Source organism: Euleptes europaea, chromosome 16, assembly GCF_029931775.1.
Source record: "Euleptes europaea isolate rEulEur1 chromosome 16, rEulEur1.hap1, whole genome shotgun sequence".
NCBI lineage: Eukaryota > Metazoa > Chordata > Lepidosauria > Squamata > Sphaerodactylidae > Euleptes > Euleptes europaea.
In genome coordinates, this window is record NC_079327.1 from 12,894,340 (window position 1) to 12,915,667 (window position 21,328).

Here is a 21,328-nt window from a genome sequence, read left to right on the forward strand (position 1 = left end):
AGGAAAAATTTTTTTTACAGTAAGAGTTGTTCGACAGTGGAATCGGCTACCTAGGGAGGTGGTGAGCTCCCCATCACTGGCAGTCTTTAAGCAGAGGCTGGACAAGCACTTGTCAGGGATGCTCTAGGCTGATCCTGTATTAAGCAGGGGGTTGGACTAGATGGCCTATATGGCCCCTTCCAACTCTATGATTCTATGATATGATTCTATGAATAACTGGATCTCTTCATTTTGGGGGTGGGGTGGTGGGAATGGTAAATGACATATGAATGCAGACTGTCTTCACAAATTCATAAGCACCCCTTTATGCTTCCTACTTGCTGTTTACTTGAAAGTTCACCAGGAGAGCAGGTTCTGGAGGAATGATAAATAAATCAAGATTTAAGAGCTTATTCTCCCCTATACCACCCCTAAGCTTTAGTGTGATCCACATAAAATCTATAAAATGTCAAATGTCCATTAGGAACCAAACAGAAACGTATTAAAGGCTACATGTTTGGCTTGGGAAATCGCTTTTCATTTGCTGTTAAACTCACTTCCTGTTATGACTGTGTCTCTCAAAAGCAAAATCCTCTGCAGCACATTTCTGTTATGGTTACCCAGATCATACATCTGTTAAAACTAAAAAGCCGAAAATGTCTTGGAGAAACTAGAGTCAAGAGAATAGCTGAACCGGGTTTTGCTTTTGCAAGCTATGGCCCTCTCTGTTGGCAATAAATTCTGATTACGTCAATGAGAATTAATTGGACTGATCATATCCATCCCTGGTTCTCATGTGAACTTTTTTCTGGATTGATTTGATGCAAACAGCATCAGCATTGTCAAATAGGACCTCCACTCTCAATCAAGTGCAAGTCACCCGTAGTAGTAGCCTGTGACTTCACTCCATTGGTAGGAAAATCAGATTCCATTTTTGCCTGAATAGACTTAAGCTGAGTGCAGCCGGGATTGCCTGGTTAAACACTTCCTTGCATTAAAAGCTCACTGCATGTAGAAAACAAGCTTCTTGGGGAAATGGATTACAAATAACCTTATTTTCTACTAGCAAGGATTTATTAAAACATATGATCTAACCTGCTCTCTGAAGTGGTACAATCCTGCAAGGACTGTACCATATGCTCTTCTAAACATCTGAACTATCTGTGCAGTGGTTCATCATATCTGACGCAAGCCACCTTTGAGAGAAAGGTGGGGTTTTCAAGGCAAGAGACTAACAGAGGTGGTTTGTCAGTGCCTTCCTCTGTATAGCAACCCTGGTTTTCCTTGGTGGTCTCCCATCCAAATACTATCCAGGGCTGATCCTGCTTAGCTTCAGTGGCTTCCTAGAGGCACCTGGTTGGCCAGTGTGTGAACAGACTGCTGGACTTGATGGGCCTTGGTCTGATCCAGCAGGGCCTTTCTTATGTTCTTAAGTTCTTATGAGATCGGGCTATACTATGCTGCCTTTCTCCCCTGCATCATCTCCATCCATCCCCTACAAAAACTGGATTCATCCTCAAACCTTTATTATTTTTTACAGTCCCTAAAGTCAACTCTCTGTTCTGCAGTAACAAGGCCCTGCCCAGAGGTTTACAATCTAATTAGTGTTCTATCTGTCATGGTTGTCTGGGGACTGAGAATGAGCTGACACATTACAATTGTTGCATAAAAGGTCACCTCGGCAGTCATTTTCAAGAGTTTGTTATTTTCTCGCTCTTTGTCAGCCTACCCCAAGAATCTTTGAATTTTGGAAAACGTGACGTCGGGTAGATTTGCAAACCTATCAGCCCTGAAGGGAACTGAAACAAGTTCCCGTTTCAGCGTTCAGATGAGGGTTTTTTGTTTCTTACCAGCACATCATCATGATAGGCCGTTTTTGCAGGGCTGTTTCCCTGGGGTCCCCCCTGCTGCTTCGGGGCTTCCTTTTGATTATGCATGCCTTTCTCAACCATCGGAGGTTGCCTCGCGCTCTCCGCACGTTTCTGTGCGTTTTGCCTGCGTTTTCCGGACGTTGCTAAAGCAGCATCCGGAAAACACGGGCAAAATGCGCAGAAGCGCGCAGGGAGAGCGAGGCAACCTCTGTTGGTCGGGAAAGGCATGCATAATCTAAAGGAAGCCCCGAAGCAGTCAGCAAGGTGACCGTGAGGGAAAACAGCCCTGCATAAATGGCCACAGTCACAGAATAAGGCTGCAAGTCAACCATCCTACAAGATGACAGATAATGAATGGTGAACCCCTTTTTATGATGATAACAATAATGCACCCTTCTATAGCACTATAAATGTTTAAAGAACTTCATACAAATGTTATCTCAGTGATACTTCCAAGAGTCCTGTCACACACATCAATATCCTCGTATTGTTGGGATCTTGACAAGCCCTGCTGGATCAGACCAGTGGTCCATCTAGTCCAGCATACAGTTTTTATACAGTGGGCTACCAGTTTCCCTGGAAGGCCAACAGAGTACAGAGGCCATGGCCTGATGTTGCCTCCTAGCACTGGTACTGAGAGACTTACTGCCTCTGAATAGGGATGTTCCCTTTACTTACCATGTCTAGTAGCTATGGCATTCAAGTCCCTCCCCTCCCCAAACCCAGCCCTCCTCAGGCTCCACCTCAAAACCTCCCGCCGGTGGCGAAGAGAGACCTGGCAACCCTAGGCATAGGCTACACTGGTTGCCTCCTCCTAAACCACTAGAAGCCGGAAGCAAGCTGTCCTAGTGGTTTGTTTGTTGTATCGTTGTTACGGTCATAGACCTTAAGGGTTTGCCTCAGACCCGGACACCTGTGGCGTGGGCTGGGGAGGCAAACACAGCTGTAAACTGTGGCCACCTCTTCTTCCTACAGCACCTCAGGACGGGAGCATGCCTGGGCCCAGCAGCCTGTCAGTGCCCTCTCCTCATGGGGGCCGCCTTGAAATGGCCCTGCGACCACCTGCTAAACAAGCAGCCTGCTCCGAAATCAGCTAGCAGCACTTCTCTTGCACAAGCATGCAAGCCAAGTAGTCAAGCAGCTCCTTTTAGAAAAGAGGAGGAGGAAGAAGAAGAGTTGGTTTTTATATGCCGACTTTCTCTACCACTTAAGGAAGAACTGAACCGGCTTACAATCCCCTTCCCACAACAGACACACTGTGAGGTATGTGGGGCTGAGAGAGCTCTAAGAGAGTTGTGACTAGCCCAAGGTCACCCAGCTGGCTTCATGTGGAGGAGAAGGGAAACCAACCCGGTTCACCAGAGTAGCGTCCGCCGCTCATGTGGAGGAGTGGGGAATCAAACCCGGTTCTCCAGATTAGAGTTCCCATACAACATGGAAGAGAGGGAATCCAACCCCAGGTATCCAAAATCCTAGCCAGACACTGTAACCACTATACCACACTGACTTGTCCTCTGCGGAGGGGCCATGGCTCAGTGGTAGAGCATCTGCATGGCATGCAGAAGGAACCAGGTCCAATCCTGGCATCTCCAGTTAAAGGGACCAGGCAGGTAGGTGATGTGAAAGACCCTTTGCCTGAGACCCTGGAGAGCCGCTGCTGGTCTGAGTAGACAATACTGACTTTAATGGACCAAGGGTCTGATTCAGTAGAAGGCAATTTCATGTGTTCATGTGAAAGAACAGTCCTCTAGAAGAACAGCGTTGGGCTTCTGTTATGGAGACCAGAGTTCACATCCCAAACCTGCCCTGGTTTCCTCAGGCGGCCTCGAGCAAATCATGCTCTGCCTGCGTCAGTTTCACAGCTGAAGAACAACGATCTACCTCCAAACTCAGTCATGAAGATTAGCAGTCCCTTTTCCCATTACAAACACCATATAAATGATTAATAATATTAGCAGGTGCGGCTATTTATGAAGTGCACTTCTAAATGAATCCATTACAGCAATTCTGCTTATAACAGAATCAGACAGAGATGAGGGAGGTAAATGGCAATCTGCCGGTACGGATGAGCTCGGGCCCTCAGCTGGGATCTCTCAGCCACAACCTTATCCATTTGATGCGTGCGGAAATCTCACCTGCAGCAGCTTATCACCTGGCAGGCGGAAAACACTGGCATGTGGAAATCATTGGCTTCTTTGCTAAGCATCCAAACCTGCTATTTTCTAGCCTGGAGATATGATTGATACCTTATGAGGCCCTGTGCCTTTAGCGCATGCGGTACTCGCATCTAGCTACAGCTGTCCTGAAGGATGCTGGAAAAGAATGTGTCTGTCCTGCGGTGCCAGAGATACCAGAGATAATTTCAGTTTGTTTGATATTTATTTCTTTCTTCTTTTTTTATATACTCTACAATAGCTCGACGAATAAAATAGAGTATGCTTCTTGTCTGAAATGTATGACATCAGTTAACTATAAAATGATTTCCAGCCTCAGGATTACTGTGAGCCAATTCCAATTCCCGGAAACAGAGGACGGGCCCCCGGGGGCATTCTCAAGCCCATTTTCTCTTTGAGCACTTCCTACTAGCCTGATGAGGAAGCAGAATGAGAAAAGTCCAGCAAAGTCATTAAGGCAACCTCTCTACCCCAGTAGGCAGTTATCTCCCTCCCCTGACCCATTCGCCTTCAGCAATTAAATTTAATTCTGCAAGGGTCGGTTCCAAAAGCAAACCTCTCCAATAACTGGGCCCAGATCTGAAATTGTCACGAAGCTGCCAGGGCCTTGCTGGCCAAGAATCCCAAGCAAAATCCCACTTCCCACAGAGCGATTCTTTTAAAGAAGGATAAATTGCCTAACATAAGTCTGAACAGCTAGATTTGAGGCCAGTAGCACCTTACAGATAGGGTTGCCAGGTCCCTCTTCGCCACCGGCGGGACGTTTTCTATGGCCTGGAGATCAGTTGTAATAGCGGGAGATCTCCAGCCACCACCTGGAGTTTGGCAACCCTACGGTAACATGCCTGTAAGTTGGGAAACAGCAGCCTAGATTAAAAACCACCCTGGAAGACGAAGGATATCGGAACGAGCCCGTCCATTTCACGCATAAAGATTCAGAGAGCTGGAAATGAAATCGTTCCGCAGAAAAGCAAATGGAACATCAAATCAAATTCAAATGGAACAGGATGGTCATGAGATTAGAATGCGGTGCGGCCGGCCGACTCAGAAACAGGCACGTGGTTATGAAAGTCAGGAATAAGAATACCGGAGCTTACACCATGTTGCATTGTCCTCCAGATAGTCCTCTGGGAAGCGAAAAGGAAAGAGAGAGAGAAAAAAAGAGAGAGTTCAAGATAGCAAACCGCCCGGTACATTTAATTATGCATGTGACGGCTGGCAGGGTACACAGATCAGCCTCCGCTGCCGCACCACTGTTAGGCTTTCCTGTAAATGCGTATATTACTTTTCTGCATTGTTTGCTAACACCAAAACGCCACAGAATTAAGAAATTGTAGCAGTATGAGATCACATCCACACATCCGTGGATATCGTGCTGTCGTTGTGCTATCCCTAAATTTGCGGCTGGATTTTCCTTTATTTAATATATATTTTATATATATATTTCAAAGAGGGTACAGAAAAAGGAAAAAGGGGGGAAAAGGTGAAAAAATAAAGCTTTCCAACATGTAGTTTACAAAAACCAAAATTTAAGAAAACATCTCGAGCAGACTACTTAGCCCTACTTTTCTATATCCTTTTTCAACCTTAAAAGAGAAAAATAATTTAGGCAAGCTAAACATGCAGAATTGTCGGGAAATGATCACCTTTTCTACCTATCAAACATTGATAAAATCTCTACACTCAAAACGGTTATCTATATTCATACTTAGAGTATCATTACCATTAACCTGTGTTTACTATATTGTTTCTTTTCTGATAAAATTAAAATTCAACATATTTATTGAATAGTTTCCACTTCTCATGAAACTGTTCAAAGGTCCCATTGTTATTTGCATTTATCGGCTGGATTTTCCTGTTGCCGACCAGCAGATCCAGCTGTGAACAATTAATATAGCACAATAGATACTGATCCAAACCATTGTGCAAGGTGCCTGACTAGGGAGATCAGTGCTTGTTCCAGGTTTTGGGAGGCCCTGGGCAGACAATGCCCACCAGCCCCCTTCTGCCCACCACCAGGCCCCCTTCATGCCTCCCGTTCCACCCACTCACTGGTGTGTGTTCTTACCCAACTGTGAATCCTTCCCTTTCTCACAAGTCCTCCCACCACCTGTGCTCACAGCCACCAGCACTGCATTCATGCCTTTTCCCCAACAGAATGCAGCTTCTGTGGCCAGCAGGACTTCTGCCTCAGCGCTAGGGCTGCCAGGTTTCTCTTCGCCACTGGCGGGAGGTTTTGGGGGCAGAGACTGAGGAGGGCGGGGTTTGGGGAGGGGAGGGACTGCAATGTCATAGAGTCCAATTGCCAAAGCAGCCATTTTCTCCAGTTGAACTGATCTCTATCGGCTGGAGATCAGTTGTAGTAGCAGGAGATCTCCAGTTACTACCTGGAGGTAGACAACCCTACTCAGCGCACCAACGGCACACACTTTCCCATGGGTGTAGGGTTGCCAGCCTCCAGGTAGTAGCTGGAGATCTCCTGCTATTACAACTGATCTCCAGCTGACAGAGATCAGTTCACCTGGAGAAAATGGCCACTTTGGCCATTGGGCTCAATGGCATTGCAGTCCCTCCCCTCCCCAAACCCCGCCCTCCTCAGGCTCTGCCCCCAAAACCTCCCACCAGTGGCGACGAGAGACCTGTCAACCCTATTGATATGTGAGTGGCAGAGGCTAATCTGAGAGTGTGTCACATATAGGAGAAGTGGTAGCTGATCATATTAGCAACAGAGTTGTGATTTTTTTAAAAATAGAAAATAATGTGGCGAAAGGAGAACAGGGCACGGCATAAAGTGCCAATAGCTTGAACACCACTGCTTACTTTTTAATGTAGTTATAAAGCAAGTTTGGCGCCTCAGCGTGGATGTCTTGTGGAATCCTTAATTAAACTTCAGTGAAGGAAGATGCATTATGCATATGGATACTTCACAACAATAAGTGCTTATTTAATTATGAGTGGAGCTTGTAAAAATGAGTGTATTGTAAAGTTAATTGGGAGTTGAAGCGACTGTGCTTTAATGTGACAGGCACTGGATTACTTATTTCAGTCGCTGGCATGTTCAATTCTGTCGTGGGCAGGAACAGATCTATCTGCTGTGAAGCAACTCACACCATTTCATCTGAAGAGTAACAGTAATTCTGACAAGGGAGACGTATATCAAAGTGGCACCCCGGCCCCGCTTTCCATTTAGACTCCAGATTGCCAAACATGCAAACTATGCAAACAGATCACGTGAAGTGATGGTATCACTTTACTCTGCTCTGGTTAGACCTCACCCAGAGTACTGTGTTCAATTTTGGGCACTGCAATTTAAGAAAGGTTAGGCAAGCTGGGATGTGTCCAGAGGAGGGCAACAAAGATGGTGAGTGGTCTGGAGACCAAGTCTTATGAGGAAAGGTTGAAGGAGCTGGGTATGTTTAACCTGAAGAGGAGAAGGTGACATGAGAACCAACTTCAAGTACTTGAAGGGCTGTTATGTAGAGGAGAGTGCCGAATTGTTTTCTGTTGCCCCAGAAGGTCGGACCAGAACCAACGGGTTGAAATTAAATCAAAAGAGTTTCCATCTAGACATTAGGAAGAATTTTCTAACAGTTAGAGCGGTTCCTCAGTGGAGCAGGCTTCCTCGGGAGGTGGTAAGCTCTCCTTCCCTGGAGGTTTTTAAGAAGAGGTTAGATGACTATCTGTCAGCAATGCTGATTCTATGACCTTAAGCAGATTATTAGAGGGAGGGCATCTTGACCATCTTCTGGGCATGGAGTAGGGGTCACTGGGGGTGTGGGACGGGGAGGTAGTTGTGAATTTCCTGCACTATGCAGGGGGTGGACTAGATGGCCTTGGTGGTGCCTTCCAACTCTATGATTCTATGATAGAGGGAAATGTATCACTGTGGCACAAAAAGAACGGTGACTTTGTATCAGAGGAGACTGGTTGGGGCCATCCATCCAGTCAGGAGTACAGCATTATTTAAGCGGGGAGGTAGATTTCAGCTGGCCCAGGGAAAAGATGTTGGTGGGTGAGTCTCCTGGCTCCAGAGCACAACTTGACCTGAAGAGGAGACGGTGAGGCGAGATTTGAGGCACGGGGGCATCTCTGGTGTCATGGGAGCATGTGAAGAATTATTTATCTTATGGATTGTTTATCTTATTCTGATTAATGACTTTAATCACACATAAAACAAGTATTCCTTCCTTTCCCTAGATTTCACAGCCACTGGCTATCCATCAACCATTTCACACTTTAAAAGGGGGAAATGAAATTTAATTTTCCTTGACACTATAAAAAGTTGCCACATCTCTCACGCAATTGACCGATCTATTTGACAGCAGATATCCCACTAGCGCCTTCACAGAAAGTGTCTTTAGCTGTTTTATCCAGGAAGTGATATATTTATTTTGTGCAATATTATTTTGTGGACATGCTAAAACAATGTGGGCTAGGGAGTCTATTTGTTCCAAACAAAATGGGCATTTTTGTTCTTCTGCAGTAATTTTATTGTTTTGCCCTTGTGTCTCAGCTGAGGTACATATAGTCTCTCTTGCCGGCGGTTTTCTGGAGACTATATGTACCTGACCTTGACTTTTTTTGTCCCTTGACAGAAGATTATCTACAATATAAACACGGACTTTCCTGTTGAACTCTCAGGTTCTCTTTCACCTCCGTTGGGGGTTGAGTTTTTGCGCTGTTGCGCTCATTATCTGTATATTATATGTAATTTGCTTTCTTGTCACATTGATTGTCATCCATTGTGAATACAGCTCATAAGACTTTATAGCCTAGTGTTTTGTTTTGATAACTTGATAGCTTGCACAACACTGATTTGTTTGATTTTGTATACGATTAAGCCAGGCCTGTAAGATCGCACTGTCATTTTGCAGTATCCGTAGTTTTTGTAAATGTTCATTGTATAAGACTATCAGTTGCTAAAATGATATTAAACAATTTTTGCTATTATTACGCAGCTGCTTCGGTTGCCATATGGTGAAACATTAGAGCCATTACAGAGTAACAAACCCAACCCACAGTTAAGAACAAAAACGAGACAAGATTAACGATTACTAAGGCTCTAGCAGACTAAAACCCTGGTTTTTAAGGATTTGCAACGATACTGCATGAAGACAGGCGAGAAGAAACAGCTATTCATTATACAATCACTCTTCTTCATACAGCAACTATGGTAATCCAAAGGTGTGGGAAGAGTCAGTTATCGAAATGGATTCCTACCAATTGAGGACAGTCAAGATCTCTTTATTATTAAAATAATGACTTACCAGCCTATCCAAGCTCGTACCAGCAGCCGTCGTTGGCCTCTCCTCAGGATTGTAGGGTCGGAAACGGTTATTAAAGTTATCAGGAATAGAACGGGAAGATCGTATTCCAGGAGCTGGTTTGGGTTGTCCGCACCCTTGAAAGACCTGGAAGAACCATATCGAGTTACACCAAAGTTTCATCCCCAAATGGGAATCTAGCAGTGGTTAATCCCTGATCAAAGTGATCTGCCAACAACCTCGCGATCAATACATGAACAGATTTTTTTAAAAAACAAATAATACTGCGGTAGATTTTGCTGGCGTGTTCAAGGCCACCCACCAAGCTATATAAATTGAGGACAGATTTCATCTTGTGTTACCTGCAATCCAAACTCAGTATTATGCCCACTATACAGCACCTTCTACATGCCAAGCAGATGCTCTACTACTAAGTCACAGTTGTCTCCCTGTTTAAAATCTAATCCACCCCTTAGGTCATTAGCAAGCAGCTTGCATTAGAGAACTGAGGTGGAGCCTATTTAAATGAGAGTGTACAAAGCAAGTCTTAAGAACTTAAATTGAAGGAGGCACATTGGGTAGATTCCTATTGGCTCAGAAGGAGATGACATATAACAAGGATGATTGTGTCATAACAGCCTCAATGTGGTTATCGTTAGAGATGGGCAAGGCTTGCAAGCTGAAAACATAATGGAGGAAATTGATTCCCATTGATTCTTTTTGTTGATGTGTCAAATTCTAGACAGAGCTAGGCCAGAATGAAAGACTGTGGTTAGAGGCTGTGGAACATCATGCCATGCTCCTGAAAGACTTTAAAATGAAGTGAAGTGGATGTTTCATTAAATCACCTTCCACATGTTATCTTTTGGAAGGTAGTCACATGTAGGAAACCCAGGTGACCCTCACATGCCACAAGCTTGCCCCAGATAAGCCCAAATCAATTGGTTGTGTGAATCTAGATCAATAGCTATCTGGCACGGTCATGCATTACATTTTGCCATGATTCAGGCTGACCATGAACAACCTGTATCTGACTTGTAGCTAGCAGCAGCCTGTCAGAAAAGGCTTTGCTGAAATGGAAACCCTGAAGGGGGCCAAACCTGGGAATACAAAGTAATCAGGCCCTGTTGCCTGTAGCCACTGGTGAAGAAGACCTGGATGGATCCCTCTAAGCATCTGGTGCCTGAGAACTATCAGGATTCAAACATGCAGAGGATCTTGAGAAACCTGAGAAACATGTCCTGCACTCTGCAGCCAGGCCCAGTCAGGTTTCCTCTGCAGTGATATTGGACCCTTTGGCTCAAGGGTGGGCCAAGCTTGGAGCACAAGTAGGGTTGCCAACCTCCAGGTACTAGCTGGAGATCTCCTGCTATTACAACTGATCTCCAGCCAATAGAGATCAGTTCACCTGGAGGAAATGACCGCTTTGGCAATTGGACTCTATGGCATTGAAGTCCCTCCCCAAACCCTGCCCTCCTCAGGCTCCTCCCCAAAAACCTCCTGCCGGTTGTGAAGAGGGACCTGGCAACCCGAAGCACAAGGCTTGTGTCTGGAGGACTGGTTGAAGAAGAAGAAGATTTGGTTTTTATATGCTGATTTTCGCTACCTTTTAAGGAGAATCAAACTGGCTTACAATATCCTTCCCTTCCTCTCCTCACAAGAGACACCTTGTGAGGTAGGTGAGGCTTGGAAAGGTCAAAGAGAGCTGTGAGTAGCCCAAGGTCACCCAGCTGGCTTCATGTGGAGGAGTGGGGAAACAAATCCAGTTCACCTGATTAGAGTCTGCTGCTCATGTGGAGGAGTGGGGAATCAAACACGGTTCTCGATCCAGCAAGGTAGTGTGCCCAGGCCTCAACGTAAGTAGGATGGGAGGCAACTGGGCCCAACTGCTCTGCTGGCAGGTGCTGGAGCTCCTGAGGATCTTTGGCCAAGATCCTGAAAGGATGTACTGCTTTAGTTCTTCAATGGGGGTGGCAGGCAGCTAGTCTGGCACCTCTCCACTATGGCTCTTGGCCCAGGCCTTCTGCCACCACCAAGGATATACTCCAATGGTTAGGATTCGATGATAAAGATATGGACATTATAAAACAAATAATGCTCTCAGAACTGAATTTGGACAGAACAAGTACCTTACTGAGTACCTATTTGGCGTTCAAGTACCTATTTGGCATATATGTTCACCAGTGTTCTTTGGAGTTCCCCTCTCTTGTGCTGTTCTCAGCTACATAAAAGACTTAACGATCCTTCATTATAGAAGAGAATTTATGCCCGCTCAGTTAAATTCTTTCCCCTTAGCCATACTGGAAGGCCGATTCCCAGGCACAGTGTATTCGGGCAGAGTTTGTAAATATGGATCTGGTCAGCTTGAGTCCTTAGCACATATTTTATGTGAAATCGGGTCTGATTTGAGAGAAAAGTATTTATTTGTCCTCCCTCTTAATAGGTTATGTGAGTTTACCATCTCAAAAAACTGTCTAGTTTTTCTTTCCTGATAAGGATCGGAAAAGTAGCTTAACAGTCTCTGAATATTTAGCTGCAGTGATTGCTTGCAAGAGGGATTATATTTTGATCTGTTCAAGACCTTTGAGTCAAAAGAACAGTAATATAAGTGAGCAAGTAACATACTGGTATAGGTCATTTATGCATGGGAATTTTACCTGAGGTTCGTTGCTCACTGGACCCACACTTTCCTGTTGGGAATCTTTGCACCAGCAGTCTCCAAGCCAAACATTCCTCATATATCATCCCCCCAGTTGCCACTTCAAGACCCACATTTCACCCTATACACAAGACCTGCAAAGCTAGGAAAACACCTACATTTAAGAATCTTACAGGCATCCCCTCCCCCAAAATGCAACAGTATAAACTGTTTATAAGGCGGAGGCTTTTAGTACTAAAAACGTTCTGTATACCTTTGCTGAGACCTGCATACTGTTTTCTTGCATGTTCATGATAGCTTCGGAAATTTTGACGTCAATAGGATCCATAACCGATTCGATGTTGAATGGTCCCTCTAATCTCTCCGCTACCAAAAGCATAGCATCTGTTAGAAAACAAAGGAGCCAGCCGTCAGACAATCAGCAACTGAAGTGTCTAGATGAAAATGTGTCCAGCCAAAGATAACAAAGCTTCAGAACCGTGAACACGTGAAGCTGCCTTATATTTATTTGGTCAGACCGTAAGGCCAGTAATCTGACTGAAGCAGCTCTCCAAGGTGTCAGGTGAAGCTCTTTCACATCACCTCCTACCTGATCTTTTAAAACTGGACATGAACCAGGGATCGAACCCTGGACCTTCTGAGTGCAAAGTAGATACTCTGCCACTGAGCCATGGTCCGTTCCCACAACAAGCACACAAAGATGCCTTATACTGAGGCTAACCACTGGTCTATCTGGGTAAGTACTGCCTATTCTGACCTGCAGCAGCTCTCCATGGTCACAGGAAGAGGTCTTTCAGACCATTGGTCTATCAAGTTCAGCTCTGTCCATCCTGGCATTGGATCTCCAGGGTCTCAGGCAGAGGTTGTTGACACACCAGACCTTTTTAAACTGGAAATTCCAGAGATTGAAACCGGGACCACAAAGTAGATGCTCTACCACTGAGCCATGGTCACAGCCCTCATCGTGTGGAGGGATAACAGAAACCAGGCATGTCTCCTGTATGGAAGGATGGAGTGCATTGTGGCACAGCTGTCAAAAAACCCGAGTCTACTTAAATGTGCTATTAGTAAGAGAAAGGATGAGCAAGGAAATACTGAAGACAACTTAAGTCTTACCAAAGTGTGCATGCATAAGGTACGCATTGTTCCAACTGTGCACAGGGCCCATAGGTGTAGAATCATAGAATCATAGAGTTGGAAAGGACCACCAGGGTTGTCTAGTCCAACCCCCTGCACAATGCAGGAAACTCACAACTACCTCCTCCCCACACCACCAGCGACCCTTACTCCATGACCAGAAGATGGCCACGATGCCCTCCCTCTCATGATCTGCCTAAGGTCATAGAACCAGCATTACGGACAGATGGCCATCTAGTCTCTGCTTTAAAACCTCCAGGGAAGGAGCATTTACTACCTCCCAAGGAAGCCTGTTCCACTGAGGAACCACTCTGTTAGAAAATTCTTCCTAATGTCTAGATGGAAACTCTTTTGATTTAATTTCAACCCTTTGGTTCTGGTCCGACCGTCTGGGTGTGCAGGGAAGCTAAGCATCACTGTTGTGTTGTGGTATGGTCTGTTGGATCATAGACTGGGATTTATCACATGTGCCTTTGTGTTCAGGCACATACACCTGTGTTAGTGCCGCCTGTTGACTGTGGCCTCTTAGCGCAAGTCTGTCCGGCATGACTGGCATGTTTCTCTGTGGTGAATGAGAAGAAGAGTTGGTTTTCATATGCCGACTTGCTCTACCATTTAAGGGAGACTCAAACTGGCTTACAATCACCTTCCCTTCCCCTCCCCACAACCATCACCCTGTGAGGTAGGTGGGACTGAGAGAGCTCTAACAGAGCTGTGACTTGCCCAAGGTCACCCAGCTGGCTTCGTGTGTAGGAGTGGGGAAACGAACCTGGTTCACCAGATTAGCCTCTGCCACTCATGTGGAGGAATCAAACCCGGTTCTCCAGATCAGACTCCACCGCTCCAAACCACCGCTCTTAACCACTACACCACGCTATCTGTCTGAGGTGCACCTGTAGGCCTTTCATCTGAGTGCAGTCAGTGGTAGGCTTGCCAACTCCATGTTGGGAAATTCCTGGAGATTTTGGGGTGGATAATGTGGAGGGTGGAGTTTGGGAAGGGAGCTCAGCTGAGATGATGCCATGCAGTCTACCACTCTGAAGCCACCATTTTCTCCAGGGCTAATGATCTTTGTAGTCGGGAGACCAGTTGTCATTCCTGGAGCACTCCAGGTCCCACCTGGAGGTTGGCAACCCTAGTCATTGGTACATTTACCTCTAATATTCAGTCTGTAATAGTGCAATCTTGAGAACACACCCCTGGGAAGAAGCCCCATTGAGTTGACTTGAGTGGGATTCTCAGTAGACCTTCTTAGAATTGCACTGTAAGGCATGGTGGGAGGTTGGGGGTCATGGGAGGGGCTAGTGGGCACGATGGCGCCCGGGAGAGGGCTACAACATCATAAGAACATAAACAGTCTGTTCACACAGTGGCCAACCAGGTGCCTTTAGGAAGCCCACAAACAAGATAACTGCAGTACCATCCTGCCTGTGCTCCACAGCACCTCATATAATAGGCATGCTCCTCTGACACTGGAGAGAATAGGTATGCATCATGACTGGTATCCATTTTTACTAGTAGCCACGAATACCCCTCTCCTCCATGAACACATTCTCTCCCCTCTTAAAGTCTTCCAAATTGGCAGCCATCAACACATCCTGAGGCAGGGAGTTCCACAATTTAACTATGCATTGTGTGAAGGAATACTTCCTTCTATCTGTTTTGAATCTCTCATCCTGCAGCTTCAGCAGATGACCCCACATTCTAGTATTATGAGATTATGATTTTCTCCCTGTCCACTCTCTCCATACCATGCATAATTTTATAGACCTCTATCATGCCTCTCCCTAACCGCCTCCTTTCCAAGCTAAACAGCCCTAAGTGTTTTAACCGCTCCTCAAGAGGCAGTTGCTCTAGTCCCCTGATCATTTTGGTTGCTCTTTTCTGCAAAGATCATGCAAAGATCTTGTCGAAGGCTTTCACAGTCAGAGTGCATTGGTTCTTGTAGGTTATCCGGGCTGTGTGATAAAATACCAAGACCACAGTCACACAGCCCGGATAACCTACAAGAACCATGCAAAGATCCTTCATGCATTATTATTATTATTTATTTACAACATTTATATCTTGTCTTTCTGCCCTCACAAGGGCCACCAGGCTCCATATGCAATAGTCAGAAAAAATGTAGAAAACTTTTCTCCAGAAAACCAATCTCCGGTTGTACTTATCTAAGAAGGAGGGGGAGGAGGCAGCCGGGCTTAAAAACTGCATTAATATTAGATGTCATAGACAATTGCCTCACGCAGCACAGGAGAAAATGTCCCTTTTATTCTTGACACCTGAAACATATAATTTGCTAGACAATTCATACGTAGACATCCATCAGAAGAAATGAAAGCGGGTCGAAATGAACCCGCCGGGTACAGTCTGGAGTTTTGCACAAGCTGGTGAAAAACTTTGATGTGATATAGTGGGATCCTATAATTAAAGCATCTGTTCTCTCTGACCCCCAAAGACCCCCATTTCCTTGCCATACAAACAGGGGATAAATATTGGATTCCTGCCATGACGTCCAGGTACAAGCCATGTTTTATGCTCGGCGCTTTCTACAAAATGCAGCTGGATGCCGTCTGTCAGAAGACGTATTGGAGGGCTATGCTGGGGTTAGGCAAGCTCGTTTGTCTAATTACACGGCGCCACACTCAAGAGTATTACATTATGTAGAATCAAAAAGAAGGCAGGGACGTGCATGCTACTGTATTTTCAGGGCGCCTCGAACCACCTTTGACCCTGCCAGCAAATTCATCATTCCAAAACTATATGCTGTCTATCATTCTACCCTCAAAGCACATTCAAGCAGTGGGCTCCTTTTCTCTATATTAAAAAAAGAACATTCATCGCTCCAAGTGGAGAGCTCCCTTTGACCTCCGTACTAGACTGAATGCCAATAACATTCAGCTTTGTACTCAAAGCTTTGACCACCTTTTACAGAAATGCTGAAAAAACGTGTAAGCCTCATGGTGTGAATCCTAAGGCTGCAATCCCAAGCGCACGTAGTAAGGAGTAAGTCCCATTCAGCTCAATGGGATTTACTTCTGGGTACACATGTTTAAGGTTGTCATAAGTCAGCTGTGACTTGACGGCCCCGTCCACCACCAAGCAATTGTTTGGGGGTGCCAAAATTCAAATGCATCTGTCTAACAGGGCAATCCTATGCAGAATTAATCCATTCCGAGACCATTGATGTCAGTGGGCTTAAAGAAGAGTAAATGCATAGGACTGAACTGTAAACTTTGTAAATGCCTTAGAAAGAGATAGAAAGCATGCTGCTGCCTGTATTTCTGGTCACATTGAACTAGATTAGATTGTCAAAAATATCCTTAATAACCTTGGTAGTCCAGGGTGGGCAACTGAGAATGTTTTGGTCTTCGCTGCATCAAGGAAAGGAAGTGCAGAAATGGCAGACGTTCCAAATGAGTATCAGAAAATAGTATCCCATTCAATCCATGATAGTTTAATATGCAATCTTAAATAGACTTCCAGCTTTCTAAATCTACTGAAATCAATGTACAACTCTTTCAGTGTATTACTCTATTTAGGATTGCACTGTTAACATACTATTGTTATTAGGGTTGCCAGGGTCCCTCTTCACCACCGGTGGGAGGTTTTTGGGGCAGAGCCTGAGGAGGGCAGGATGTGGGAAGGGACTTCAATGCCATAGAGTCCAATGGCCAATGTGGCCATTTTCTCCAGGTGAACTGATCTCTGTTGGCTGGAGATCAGTTGTAATAGCAGGAGATCTCCAGCTATTACCTGGAAGTTGGCAATCCTAATTGTTATGCTTGTCGGCACTTAAGAAAACTAAAAAAGGGGAAATTTTAATTTGACCATTGCTACAAAAAAAAAATTAAAAAATGTTGAGCCAGCCCTTAATTCTGTTGAGATGGGAGGAGAAAGTAGCATCCAAAGGTTCCTAAAGAACTTCATGCTGAATTTTAAAATGTTGATGCAGAGATGGGATTTCCTGAAAATGTAAACGAGCTCAGCTGCATATTTCTCTAGAAGTTAATGGGTAGATTGATAATGCGGAGAAGCACGCTGGCTTTCTGTCTTTCTTGGGAACTGCAGCCAGTTCTCACCTTTATACCGCAAAGAAATCGTAGGCCATTTCTCGTGTTCTTTGTCCCCACCCCTCCAGTGCGGTTTTCATGACTGGTAAATCATGGGACGACATTTCTCCTCTTGAAAGAAGAATGAAGTCTCACAACACTGACTTATTATACATGGGGAGGATTAGAGATGTTTTAATGGGAAACTGTAAAACTAATGCTGAATTATGGGCCATCTATGAGTATACTGGGCCCCGAGCCAACTTCTCCTCTGTTGGCTTGGGGGAATGAAAAGATTGCAGAAAGGAACCCTTTTTCCTCTAGCACATAATTTCTCCCTTTCCTTTCTAAAGTGATATATAAGCCACTCTGAATCGATATACAAATCTGGAGTAGTGTGGAAAGGGCACGAAGAAGGAATATTTATTTGCAAGCCAGAATCAGGGGAACCATAGAGCTGATTCTGTAAAAAGTGGCAAAGAGCCCTGTGCAGATTTCATGGGCTCCAGCATCTCATGATGAAAGGCTTTCTTAGGGCACTTCCACATGCCAAATAATGCTCTTTCAATCCACCTTCAGTATACTTTAACGATAGTTTGCAAGTGGATTTTGCCAAGTTTCAAAGTGCATTGAAAGTGGATTGAAAGTGCATTATTTGACATGTCTGAAAGTGAAACTTGGAAGGTTTTACGAGGGGAGTGGACATGTTCATGGAGGAGAGAGGTATTCATGGCTACTAGTAAAAATGGATACTAGTCATGATGCATACCTGTTCTCTCCAGGATCAGAGGAGCATGCCGAATATATTGGGTGCTGTGAAACACAGGCAGGATAATGCTGCTTCAGTCATCTTGTTTGTGGGCTTTCTAGAGGCACCTGGTTGGCCACTGTGTGAACAGACTGATGGACTTGATGGCCCTTGATGACCCAACATGGCTTTTCTTATGTTCTTATATTCTCTCCAATGAACATTATTTAGTGTGTATTGGAGTTGGCTGCTGTGGAGGGATAGATCAGCACGCCCCCCCCCCCCCCATTTGGGTCTATGGAAATTCTAGGTGGGATCCAAGCCAAAATTTTTGACCATTAGTCTAAACAGAAGGCAATTTGGATCCCTGGACCTTAGCGAAGCTAAGATGTAAAGACAAGGAGGTTCTTTTCAAACAGGTACAGGTAAAGGAATAATTAATTTTTTAGAAGAAGAAATATGCCATGGAGGAAAATGCAAGCCCTGTGAGGTCCCATTGATTGCAAAGGCACAGAGTACAAATGTGCGTAGTTCTCCCCAGTGAAATTAATATTTATGGTTGAACGAGCTGTTCTCTAAATAGTCAAATATTTTGCTTCTAAATATTAGCACTCATTCCGAGCTTTACGGTCAGAGATCAATAAACTAAAGAAAGGCATTTAAGCCTTTGCATCATTAAGATTTTTTAAAAAACAATTCAGTTTAAAAAGAAAACAAAACTAAGGAGTCAATGAAAATGGAAATAAATGCAAAACGGTAATTGTCATTAATTCAATTACCGTACACAATTCAAATAATCCCGTTCAAATGCAGCCATTCATTGCTTCAATAAACTGAGCGCTTTAAGACACAAAATGCATTAATCAGAAGACATTTTCAAATCTACAAATGGAATTCAAGGAGCGAGAGACAGACAACCCTGCTTTGTGCTACGTTTCATTATGTGCAGATCTTCTCCCCCAACTCCCGATTCCACCCCCTCCCCCAAAATCACTATTAGGAGCCCTGCCAAGACGTCCTGCTTTTTAAAAGGGGCATATGGTTTATCTTTCAAATCAAAGATGTTATTTATGGCAAATGGCAACTGCTTGGCTGCCTTCTGGTGCTGAAGAACAGCATGGTTTCAGACCCGAAGGGTTAGGTTGACTGATCTTTCTTTCATGAAGAGAAGATTTCAAGGCCAGGCTAACAACAATGCCAAGGAACAAACACTGCGATATTAAACTTTGCACACGTACATCACTGTTCCGGATAGGGTTGCCAACCTCCAGGTACTAGCTGGAGATCTCCTACTATTACAACTGATCTCCAGCCAATAGAGATCAGTTCACCTGGAGTAATGACCGCTTTGGCTATTGGACTCTATGGCATTGAAGTCCTTCCCCAAACCCCACCCTCCTCAGCCTCCGCCCCAAAAACCTCCCGCCAGTGGTGAAGAGGAACCTGGCAACTCTACTCATGCAGCTTTGGGCATTCATGGTAGGCACAAAGCCAGGAAATGGACCATGCCTTGTTTTGGCAAATGTGATCAATATCTCAAGCGTGTGCGGGGGTAGTTTCTGGTCTAAGAGATGGAGTTGTTTGGGGTATTAACAATGTTGACAGAAGAGCAATTTTTTTCTTCCTGTATTAGCACATATTGGAAGAAGAAGAAGAAGAGTTGGTTTTTATATGCCGACTTAAGCGGCTTCGACTCACTGCATATCCCCAGGTTGCCGGGTGGTGCTGGGGAGGGTGTGGTCGAGCCAGAGGGGAGCCCGCCCAGGGAGCCCGCCCAGGGCTGCTGGCCGGAGCCGGGCTTCCCCGTGTCCGATCAGGGCGGTGGCGATGCGTTAATGCGGCATCTAGTCCATCGCCATGTGTTAGGGCTGTGTGACCGCCCCGTTTGGCTGGAAGCCTCGTTTGAACGAGCCAATAGGGATCGAGGCTCCCAGTGGGTGGGCCTCCTTGAGGCCACACCTGGGGTTTTCACTCAGGTCCAGCTTCCTGGCATATAAGGAGGCCTCGCCTGCTCGAGCTCTCAGTCAGCTTCCGTTTGTATGCCAACTTTCTCTACCACTTCAGGAAGAATCAAACCGGCTTACAATCACCTTCCCTTCCCCTCCCCACAACAGACACCCTGTGAGGTAGGTGGGGCTGAGAGAGTGTGACTAGCCCAAGGTCACCCAGTTGGCTTTGTGTGAAGGGGTGGGGAAACCAACCCAGTTCACCAGATTAGCGTCCGCTGCTCATGTCGAGGAGTGGGGAATCGAACCTGGTTCTCCAGATCAGAGTCCACCGCTCCAAGCTACCGCTCTTAAGCACTACACCACACTGGCTAGGAATTTATACACAGCCCTGTCACTGTGGGAAGAAGCTGACTTGCAGAAAACCATTTTAGACTGCTTATATATAGTCATTTAAAAATAATTTAAACGCTTGGCAAACCTGCCGTTCGCATGGGAGTTCAGTGTTCACATTGGGGAGCATTTGCAATTGCGTGCATCAGAGCTGCTGGATCAGGGCTACAATCGGCCCCTGTCCCTTTCCCGGATATGCATCGATAGGCTGATGAACCGTCAAGTACGTTGTCAGCCAAACAGCTTGGGAAGAAACAACAATAAAAGGAATAGACGAATAACACTTAAAGAGTTTATTTGCTTCCTTTCTCCAACTACAATGAAGAAAGATTTTCCATCAATCCTGTTATGCTTGTCTCTCGCCCTCTGCGTTGAGCAGTTCAAGAAATTATCCTCCAACCACATAGGACATAAAGAGTGAAAAATATTGGCAGGCTTTTGCAGTCGCGTACGAGCTGATAGCAAGAAAATGAGTTTCTGCAGATCAGCGGTGGGTTTTCTGCAGCGGATTGGACACTTGGCAACTTGAACCTCTTTACAGGTTCCAGCAAATGACATTCTCCTTGAAGATATATTAATAAAAACAGTCCAAACAAAACCCACTCATGGCTTAATCTATCTGAGCATTATCAATTCCAAATAATTTAATTCAGTCCACTTTGGCAAGAGCGTCACTGCGATGGCCGGCCAACCGTTTGCCACCACAGAAATCCTTGGGCTCAAGTTGGGGCTGAGAATGTGTGACTAGCCCAAGGTCACCCAGTCCCAGCTGGCTTTGTGTGATTTTTTCACTCCACATGCTTCTTAAATTGAAAGAAGATTTGTATCTATTGCTGAAAGAAGACACAACAGTCATAGGGCTTTGGTGATAATGCTTCTGTACGGTATGTTCTGGCAAGTATCTTAAGAATATAAGAACATAAGAAAAGCCATGGTGGATCAGACCCAGGTCCATTGAGTCCAGCAGTCTGTTCACACAGTGGCCAAACAGGAAGCCCACAATCAAGACGACTGCAGCAGCACCGTCCTGCCTGTGTTCCAAATCACCTAACACAATAGGCATGCTCCTCTGATACTGGAGAGAATAGGTATGCATCAGGACTACTAT

General features: G+C 45.2%; 1 protein-coding gene across 2 annotated transcripts in view; it reads right to left on the minus strand.

Moving 5' to 3' along the window:
• The window catches only part of GPC6 (glypican 6), a 749,807-nt gene that overhangs the window by 33,786 nt on the left and 694,693 nt on the right, over positions 1-21,328 (minus strand). Inside the window, exons 5-7 of one of the 2 annotated variants that reach the window (XM_056861827.1) lie at positions 12,201-12,331; positions 9,292-9,435; positions 5,122-5,151 (exon numbers count right to left, since the gene is read on the minus strand). In XM_056861827.1, coding sequence (XP_056717805.1) covers positions 5,122-5,151; positions 9,292-9,435; positions 12,201-12,331 — 305 coding nt within the window. The remainder of the gene's footprint in view (positions 1-5,121; positions 5,152-9,291; positions 9,436-12,200; positions 12,332-21,328) is intronic. The other variant, XM_056861829.1, reaches the window with a different exon arrangement.